The sequence below is a fragment of the Helicoverpa zea genome, chromosome 6, assembly GCF_022581195.2.
Source record: "Helicoverpa zea isolate HzStark_Cry1AcR chromosome 6, ilHelZeax1.1, whole genome shotgun sequence".
NCBI classification, from domain to species: Eukaryota; Metazoa; Arthropoda; class Insecta; order Lepidoptera; family Noctuidae; genus Helicoverpa; species Helicoverpa zea.
Window position 1 is genome coordinate 5,402,604 of NC_061457.1, and position 11,095 is coordinate 5,413,698.

The 11,095-nt window shown below is 37.5% G+C and overlaps 1 protein-coding gene across 2 annotated transcripts in view; it reads right to left on the minus strand.

Annotated features, from left to right (window-relative positions):
* The window catches only part of LOC124631412 (transcription factor Sp9-like), a 68,312-nt gene extending 59,653 nt beyond the window's left edge, over positions 1 to 8,659 (minus strand). For both annotated transcript variants that reach the window (XM_047165792.1, XM_047165788.1), the window contains exon 1: positions 8,522 to 8,659. In XM_047165792.1, the coding sequence (XP_047021748.1) occupies positions 8,522 to 8,563 (42 nt within the window). In that variant the 5' untranslated portion in view covers positions 8,564 to 8,659. The remainder of the gene's footprint in view (positions 1 to 8,521) is intronic.
* Positions 8,660 to 11,095: the final 2,436 nt, after the last annotated feature.

The window sequence follows — 11,095 nt, forward strand, 5'->3', positions numbered from 1 at the left end:
ACTAGTTGCACTGTTGCAGTAGCATGCATCAGTTTTCAATTGACCTAAAATAAATCGTATTTTAACTGTAATGTTTCAATGAGGCTTGAGATAATCTAATATCTCAGTACCTATATGAATGATCATGATGTCATATGTCATGTAAAAAAATCTTCACTTTAGAAGGCGTACCTAAATCATATCACAAGTATATAAGACACCTCACCACTACAATCAATTGTTCTCACGGTGCAAAATTTCTAAAAAAACACAACAACAGCATAAAATTGTAGGAGGAAAGAAAAAGTGCGAATATAAATGTCAAGGAAACGTTCGGGTTAAATGATGTGGAAACTGAACATGGGGATCCACAGTGCTGATGGTGGAAGGATCATTTTATGTGTTCTCATTTACACATCGATTGTATGAGCTTTCTAGAAAGAAACAATAACTAAAGTCAAGCCCTTTTCTGAGCTTTCTCTACTTTTCTGAAGGAACTTGGTTATGGCGTCAATGAAAAACTTTAAATAACCATAGGTACCTATTATCTTTCTAGCCATAATTCTACTCGACCAGTTTAGTGGTTTAGCGGTGAAGCATAACAAACAGACATCGACTTGCTGTCGTATTTTTGCAATGATTAATATTGATTTTTTAATCAATAAACTGCCCACTCATGCAAGGTGTGCTTATAAACACTTGACCATTATTTAAAATGCTCCACATAACCACTTTGATTGTGCCATAAATCAAAAGCCTCAAAACTCATCAAAATAAAGTCATGTCTTTAAATAAATCACATTTGCGAAGCACTTAACATTATCGCCGTAATTATTCAGCAGTTCGATATAATCATGAAGCCGAACGACTTATTAGGAAGGCTACATGGAAACAGCCTGCTCACTCCACATTAGTTTACCCAAGCATTAATATCATTCGGCCATGTAGGATGTATCAAGTGTATACTACATATACATTTTAATCGCTTACTCAGAAATCATTATAATAATTACGTATAATGCGAGCAACATTGTGGGCTTAGGAACAAAGAGAGCGACACCTCGTGCAGTGACGAACGAGATAGGACGATAGCGTTGAATGTCGCCCCTAAGATCCTATCGCGGTTTATTACAAACACTGGAAATGCAATAGTCATGGGTGGCAGAAATAAATGTATCAAATTGATGCTCGTTCGAGAGAGTATAGCTGTAAGCTATAACGGCACTGACTTACGGGTGGCACTGCGTTTGCTTCCAGCGTTCATAGGAACCTAATGAAAATTTTACTGACATGGACTGAATGGGGTCTAAATTCCTTATTTATTGGATTTTGACAATTATTCAACCGGTCTTAAAAAGTGGGATTGCTACCATAGTTCATATATAAATTCAGATGTGTGCCAAGATAAAACAAATTAAATTCTTGACTAGACATATCCGACACTTACCCGTGACATTATACAAAACACTGCAAGTCTCATAATAAACAGAATATATGTATGTGCATAATAAATAACCAAGCCCACTTTAAAGTTAAACGTCGTTGTAATTACTCACGAAACTAGTTGAAAAAAAAAAACATTTCATAACGAAACATGAGACCTTACAAGAAATTATTGCTTACTTAAAAACAATTCCAAGTTTATACTGAGTCCTTTTAATTAACCGATAAAACTTTTTAAACAATAAATCGAGTTGTTGATAGAAACTATGAAGGAACATTGCAATTAAAAACTGGCGTTTCTATTGAATCGTTGTTGGCGTCTCGATTAATCGCATTATGTTTTGTAATCGTTATCTTGGTGTAATCGATTCGTTTACGGAAACATGTTGCGTCTGGCCACGTGCTGCACTACCGGGGAAAGCAAACTGCTGTTTTATGATAATAAAGTCATTCGTCTCGGGAATGTGCTCAGCGACAAAACGACTTGTTCAGGAAACGATGCACTCAAGGGTTCTGAGATTTATCTTTTTAGTGAAATATAGTGTGGGGTAAAAAACGTAGAAAGCTGGCTGAATGGATCATGAGTGCATTTTGGGAATGCAAAGACTTTTCCATTTGGAATGTTTTATTAATGGATTTCTTTTCTATTCATTAAGTCCTATTAATATACTGCATTAACCTCTTGACATTTTGCATTAAACTTATAACAAAATAAAAATAAGTTTTTAACATGTAAATATTTACATTATAATTTTGTCTCAACCTAATATTTAAAGTTAATCTGTGTATAATTTTATCATAAATATTAATGTGTTATTTTGTGATAAATCGAATCGTGACCAATCGATACATTGATAGGTACGAGTAGAGTATGTCATCACTTCGGAATATGCGCAAACGCAACAAAATGTCAGCTTCACACTTATTATGATCTCACTGGGAGGAATATGTTAAACCAAAGCTTTAGACCTTAAATGACGCACCCTTGACTAATTGGAACATTATTATACCTATAGAAAACCTTTAATATTATCCAACAAAAATGACTCTACTGTAATATTATATAGCAAGTTACAGTTAAGCAATGTAAGTTAGCTTGAGTATACTGAATAGATTCACTTGGTTAGAATCGAACTAGAATGTATTCTACAGTCATCACTATCGTCTTAAATAAGAAGGCAAGAATACCTCCAAAAAACCCCCACTTCAAATTTTCAATTTCACCAAAAATCATCATCAACCAACCAAATACGAATGCCATATCTTCTCTTATATATCCAGAGAGCAGAGTGCGTCCAAATACCCCATAATTACACAGGTTTTTGTACGGTTTGTGACGTCACGGGACAGGTTCCGTTGACATCGACCTCGCCAATGGCGGGGAGACGACGCTATTGGCGAGTTCGCTCTCGTCTTACGATCCTTTGATTTGATATCGTTTTTTGTTTTTGTAATTCGAGGTGATTCTTATTGTTCGTGTGGTTTGAGTTTTTAATCTATTACTGTGTTTTGATATAGGTAGAGGAGAATAAGGTGATTTTTGGGATATGTGTATACTTAATGGCAGTGAATTTGGGGAAGTGGAATGTAAAATTATTGAATGTTTTTTCCCACTGAAACATTGTAAGCAGAGTGAGTCCATGGTTGGTCCATGGAGTGGGCCCATGGAGTGGGCCCATAAATCAGTATGAAGATGTGGAGTGGCGGAGTGGCAGTACGCTCAATACATCGGTAGATCAGGTATCTATCCGGTATCAGACCTATAGATCCTTGATTGGAAACAAGACTTAAAAAAATTGACGATCATCGGGTCATGTCTGCCAACTGTTTAGTCTGCGGTCTACTCTAAGTAAACTTATGTATTTAGTGAAAATTACTTTTGTTAGCTACTCATTTTACACATTGGTTGGCATTATATAACTAGAGTTTAAGCTAATAATTTAGTAATAGACAATTTTCTCGCCACATCTGTCGGTGTAAATTACAAGTAACTTGTGGTTGTTACAGGTGTTGGTAACGTTATTTTCTACTCACTTGTTTTAGATTCTTTGTACTTACAACTTGCATTAGACCAGTTCTTTGTTAATTATAGAAAAAAGTTATAAACTGTAATTATTTTCTATTAACAGTTTTTTAAATAAAAAAAACATATTGTTTTCTGTAAATCTATTTAGGAACTCAAATATTTTAATATATTTTGTGCAATAATCTGTAAATAAGTTGTACTTATTTCATGTCATCTTTCGCATGAAGCAATCTTGTTTCGTTCATTAATTTTCCAATTTGTATATTAAATATTTTTAACAGCTTAGTTGCAGTACTTTATTAATGCATTTTTATCAGAAAAAGATATGACCAAAGTACTTAAGTATTTATTTATTTGCACCATCACGCCCATAGAATAAATATGTTGCTTCTTAAAATACTTCTGAAACATTCGTATCTGATATTACAATCGACGGTTTAATGAGTATATTAATTGGATTGCAAATGGAGCCCATCGCTATGATCTTTCAACCGGTTTCAAACCAAGGCTTAAATCTGTGAGGGCTGTGGGATTGTTCGAAAGAGTGACCGCGGCCCTGGTACATAAAGGGCTCCAGAAGGAACATGTTGGGTTTTAGTCAGTAAGAGTCTGACACTCCCTCACGCTGCACCCACAGTGGGAGTGGTCTTTTGCTACTTTCCCACAAAAAAATGCTTAAATCTGTGATCTTATCAAGCTACCTGCAATCTAAGAGACAAATAATGATATTGCAATATAAAAAAATGGACTGGCCTATACCTACTTCAATATGCAATTAAGTTATAGGAAGATAATGATGTTGATGGAAACTAAAAACTCTATAGGATCTATAATGGTTTTTCAGTCCTTATGATTGGTGCTTATAGGTAAGTTATTTTATCAACTAGTAATGCCTTTTTTTTCCGACGTCAAAAATCATCAAATGACCCCTCCCGCTGTGGATTAGCAGCGGTGAGGGAGTCTTAGACTCTTACTGACTAAAAACCGTCGTGTTCCGTCATAGGCCTTTTATGTACCAGGGCCGCGGTATCTCTTTCGAACAACCCGCAGCCCCGGCAGGCCTTGGCCCTGCTGGGCCCCGCTGGGGTTGCTGACATCTCTTTGAGGAGCGCGTGGAACAACGCGCGCCGTCGACACGGGTCTGTCGTCTAAGAGGGACGATGAGCCACCCAAACTCACCGCCCACAGACCCACGCCTACGGTGGCCGGGAGTCATCACGCGGCACCCGGCGCCCATGGTGTCTACCTGGTCCAGCGCGGCGGCCGGGATGAGAGGTGCGTACTCAACTAGTAATGCCTTGATTTCATTAATGCACACTGCTTCGATGGCTGATGCTATGGCTCATTTCAGGTTTTGAGAGATTTTAATTCTACTTATAACCAAACTTCTGAAATTAATTACCATATAAGAAAATGACAAAGTAATTATAACCAGGTACCGTTAATTATTCATAGTTAATTCAGAAACTATATGCCACACTTACTGTAATACGACGAATTAATATGTAAAGCTTACATTAGAATATAAATAACCTCTAATTAGTATGTTAATCATCTCATCAGTATGAAGGACACATATTTTACAAAATGATGCACCGTCGAACACATCGACAGTCAAGATAAGCAATAATCAATTATCGCCTTATACGCCATTTTTTTCAGCCATTAATTTAATATCTTAACTAGCCAATATAAAGTAGCTACTTTATCGAACTGTATGAAAAACTTGACCGATCAAGTGCATATCTATCATTAGTATAGAAAACAATTTAATAATGATTAAGTTAAAATGGCAATGTGACAGCACCTGTCGCAATAACAATAAATACTTATGTACTGCGTTCATGGAGACACGAACCTTTGTCATCGTTTCCTGGACTTACAAAGTATTAACATCCTTAGTGGCTACGTGTAATTTTAGGTACTGAGGATAATAATTAAATAACAAAATTATGCCTCTAATTGTAAACATATTTGAAGCTAAGGCCTTTCAAGCGACGTAGGCACCTAACATCTATTCGTAAAGAACTATAGCGGATTAATTACATACAATTAGTTAGGTAAAAACTTTTGTGTACAATACTGATAATAGTAGAGATACATTCATATAACTTAACAATGGTAAAGTACCTTGAACAAACTGAAGGCGTGTCTAAGCACTTGAAGTTAACTAGACGAAGACAAATACAACTCAATTCTTTTATAAAACTTCATTTGTTATAAACTTTATCATAAGTTGATTAAGTTATTTTTTATTTCTCTATTATCTTTATCAGACTAAAGGACATTAACTTTATTGACTCGAACTGGATATTTAAGGGCCGAGGGTTATACTTAATTATATTTTTTTTTTCTAGCCACGTATCCGTCAAACAAATTGTTGGTGAGCGAGTTGAATATGTTGGCTGCAAATGTCAATGGTGCCTGGAGCAGCATGCGCACGCACTAGTCGATGTGTACGCTATTAATGCGAAATAACTATAATTTAGGCGACGCCGGCGTTTGGCGTTTAACCGCCAGCCTCTGGAAAGGCGACGGAAGCCTGTCACAGGCGCAATTACAGTACCGAGAATCGGCATTAGTTCGTCGTGTTGAACTATTTATGTATGTAAAATAAGACCAGCCTCTCGTACGGGGAAACGGCGATTGCACGCATCTCTCATTAAGCACTTTAGAGCAATTTGAGGAGTGGAGAAAAAGTCGGCCGAGACGCGGCACAACATCGCGTGGTCAATTAAAATGTTGCCGCACCAGTGCCGAGTGCCGACTCGCAGCCAACGGTACGTTCGCGCACAAAACGGCCAAATAACACAGTCGACTTGTTCTGAATTGCTCGTATCCTCCGCTATCTAAATAAAGTGAGGGACAGGAGTGGCTGCCGAGAGCGGAGACGCGCGGTAACGTGTGACGCGGGCTCGCGGTAATTGCCGCAATCTTGTTACCGCTGCGCTGTTTCCACATCGATACCTAATTAGACGTTTGTGTAAGCATTCCTCATGAGAGAGGGTTGTTTTGAAAATACACGTTTGTTGATATAATGATCCATAGATGCTTTCTTGGTAACTGAAGCCCATTCTATAAGTAGATGGATGTATAGTGTAGGCCTACTTGTCTGGTACAATAAAGGTGATCAAGGTAGCAGGTTTACAAAACAAACAATGCTATGATCCACCTGAGCCGCGGTTGCGCCGTGACTGGGCTGCGCTGCGCCCACGCACCGCGCCGCCCGCGCCTGCGCACTGCCCGTCAGACATGTTTCCAAACACTTTCAAAATATCTACACTACGCATTGTAGTGCATAAATGTATGCAGGCTATGGAACTTGTTGTGAGGATATGTTACATTGTTGAACAGATTATCAATGTTGTTTCTTATTCAGGAAAGTAAGTATAGATATTATTTAAATCCAAGTATATACTTCACATAAATATGATAAATTCATATTTAAATCAAAATCAATAAAACTAAATCATTGAAAGGCAGAGTGGCCGCTATCTATTTATTATATGATTTTATTTATAGTACCATAATAAATGATTATTATTCTAGATATTCCCTTATGATTTAGGTTATTTTAAAGAGCTTACAGACATTCTACTTCCATTTTAATAAAACTCTATTTACTTCCACCTCATAGAGGAACAACTTCTTTGTTGTTTTGAACTAATTACAATCGTAGCCGTGGACATCAATCACGCGCTCGACGTAACAATGAAAACACTGTTAGTTTTGCCGCCGAATTATTAATTATATTCCCACAAAAAACTTACACACAACGCCGAAACGCATAAATTTCTTCCTTTTTCACCGCACAAAGGAGCCGGGCGGCCTACAATATGACGCTAAACAGATTAGCCGCGCCCGACACGGCCGTCGCGGCATAATTTTTGGCGCCAGTAGTCCTGCCTCTAGATTAAACTAATATGAAAAGGAAATTGAGTAGAAAATGGACGAAGCCTCTATAATGTGTCATTAAGAATTGGTTACGGCGCTCCAAAGTGCCGGCACGACCTTTATTATATTTGACTTCATTTAATTGAATTAACTTTTACGTTTTTATGAACTGCTAGTGATGTTCGGAACGAAACATAACGGCCTATTTTCGGATAATAACAATGACGTTTATGTGACGGATATTGCTTTATAAATAATAAACAGGCCTACCGATTTAGGTGCCGCTCCGATGGGATATTGTACCTAATAACTTACAACTAGCAGGTAAACTAAGAATGCTGTGATTTATTGTAAACGGTTGGAAAAGTTTTAATATATAATTCAGGAACAATTACAATAACCTACCTAAAGCATTCGAAACTAATTGAGTAGGATTTATTATTCAGGACGGACGGCCGAGTAAACGGCGACTTGAATTATTATTCAAAGGCACGGCATATGAAGAAAATTTACACATAACGTTTTCTCTTATGGTGGGGGATATTTGGCGGTGGACTGGAGCCGCGGGGGCGGCCATGAATAGTAATAGAGGTTAGGCTCGGGGGAGCGCTGCTCGGCGTTCAATCGCGGGTAATGCGCCGCTTATGGTGCTAAATCGACGTGCTAAATCGACAATACCCGGGGGTGCCTGACTAACAAACCATTTCATGGACTCACCTATTTGGCTCGGTTTGTTCTTAATATTAAAGTTCATGAACCGTGAAGATTTCTCCGACAACGGTTATTATAAGTTTATTTATAAGCTTAGAATTAGTTTCCTTTCTGCATTCTACATTTGCTATTCTCGTTGGAAGCCCAAGTAAACATTCGGAATGTGTGTCAGGTTTAGTGCATTCATAGCTTAAGTTTGATCACCTAAATAAAACTAAAGAAAGGTTCGAAAACCACAAGTTTATGTATCTACTTTTCTACTTTATTTTTAAAATGTTATGTTAAAATATTTAAGTAGTTTTAGGCGGTTATCAGGTCATAACAAAATCAGAGCATCATAGCTTACACGTAAAGTCCTACTACAGCTACAAGTGTGAAGTTGTAACTTATCAGTGATAAGAATGTTAGTAGGGGCGCTACTTTATCGCTATGTTAGCAGTGCGCGTAAGTTGGTCGCTCTGGACTCACATTCATGAGCAGGTCCGGAGAGGAGGAGCCCTTGCCGCTCATGGCGAAGGCGGCTGAGCTGGCGCATGTCACTCACTCACAGCACTCGCGACGGCGCGGGCGGCGCGGGTGGCGCGTTCTCAGTGCGCCGGGCGCCGCGACTGACGCGAGGGCCCCCACCGCACCACGAGCCCCCACCGCTACCGGCTGCCTCATTTCTCACTATAATTTGCGTGCTGCTCGTTTTTTACCATTATTACTCCCTCGTTTTGTTTTACGTATTATCGAGTGCATCCCGCTCGCACGGCCGCCATGCGCGCCTGGCGCCGCCCAGATAATAGCCGCGTGCAATTACGTCGCAACGCGGTGACGCCGACCACTCCGATACTACTAGCGACATCTTGTGACGGGCGGACGGAACGAAACAATATCTGAACAGTCAACATAGGTTCACAAAACATGTGTACCAAATCAAACTTTATAAAATTGAGGCTCCATCAGGAACCCTTATTTTTTAAATGCATATTATAATGTATGGAATCTCTAAAAACAGTTCCTCTAAAAAAAGTTTCACCTACAAACATTTCTGTTAATACAATATTACTATCAGTAGGTATATCATATTCCATAATCAACCTATAAAATGAGTTTACTTACCAGCACCCACAACAGTACAATCACAAACAAAATATGGAATTACTCCGAAACGACTAATTTGATGAAATATGATGTAACGTAGTTCGTAGCCGCGTAGCAACTTTCGTAGCACAAATTATCATGTTTTTGAACTTTTTGTGATCACATTCAAAACTTATTGCTTTTAATTACTATTTGGGATATGAGAGTATTATAAAATGTAATATTTTTTAGAAAAGCATAAAGGTAATCACATTTTTTTTTGTTCCTCTGGTAAAAATAAAACATACTTAATCTAAGCTTTAAAACGATTTTAGCTGAGATAATGCTTAAGTTAAATTACAATAATCATTGAGTATCTCCTTCTTTTTATTGTTATCGGATGGACCTGATCACACCTTAGCTTAAATAGATATAAAAATGTAAGAACACTTAATTATAGAAGTATTTGTGTAGCCACTGCTAAACATTATAAACTGCTTGAAGTTGTGAGAAGCATAGAAGTTGCCAAATTATAATATTATAAATTCAAGACATATTATAACTACTTACTCATCTATTACTATACTGCATTAATTTAGACCAGTGGTTCTTAACCTTTTTGTCATGAGGGACCACTTTACCAAAAGTTTGTCTTGCCGGGGACCACCCCATTGGTTTGCCTAAATTGAGGGTTCTTTGATAAAGAATACAACATGCATGCAGACATACACATGCCTATGTAGTTACAAATGCGCGAGCGCAGCAAGCGCGAAATTGTTTTCGGACTCGTACGGACGTAAAATGTATCCCAAACGTACTTAACTTTTTGTTTGTTGACAAATGCAAAAACGTGGTCACATAGTTGCTGAATACGCGAGCGAAGCGAGCGGGAAATTTTAATTATTTTTTAAGACTCTGAACCAAAATTACGTAAAAGGGCTACATTTCAAACCTTAATTTTTTTCTGTTGGACAAGGAAGATGGATAGCAACGTCGCGAAGCAAAGCTTCGCGGACCACTTGGAATGCCTCCAGGGACCACCAGTGGTCCGCGGACCACCGGTTAAGAACCACTGATTTAGACAGTAAGCCGATCCAAACTGTTTGGAAAAAGGTTAAGCAGATAATTGCCTATATCATATCTATCATTCTGCCAAGAAACTGTTCTGGTCAATATTATAGGCGTAACCTTTTCAGTTTGTAAAGAGTTCATTACTTAATAGGTCTTATTTCCTTGTCAGAATAAAGACTACTTATAGGTCATTAAAATACTCATGTTTTTGCGACTAGGCATAAATTACATGCTCTTAAAAACACGTTTTAATTGGGTATATATCTATCGACAACATTATGTATTTATTTGATAAATCCTGTTACAAAAAATATGTTGTGTAGTACGTTCAAAATACTCCGTTATCTATTCAATCGGTGATTAAGCTCACAATAATTTATATTCGCACTCGACGATCTTGCTTTTGATTTTCATAATGTTTGGTATATTTGAGCGTCGGTATGATAATTTTGAAAATTGAATGACGTTTCGTAACGCCCATTCACAGTCTCTCGCGAAAGGTTAAAGTTCGTATCGTACAATTTGTACCTATAATAAGATTTCGCTGTTTCATTAATAGGTATAATCGATTCGATCGCTTGTGGAGATTGCAACGATGTGATGTTGATTATGAAATTGGTATTTCCTATCGGGTAATAAAATTATGTGTTTAACAGGACACAGGTTGTAGTACATAGGTATTGAGATTTGAAGTTGATGTAATAATGTTTGCTTTGATACTGTAGTTGGTGAATAATATTTCTATTAAAATATCTTTAGTTAATTTTGTTTACTGACTTAGTGTAAACTTTACAATATTTATAACATCGGTCACTATAGGAATTAAAAATAGATTATTCAGCAACATTCTAGATTTTATAGTTTTATAAGGTTGTAGAACTATAGGAATCAAAAATATCACGAAAA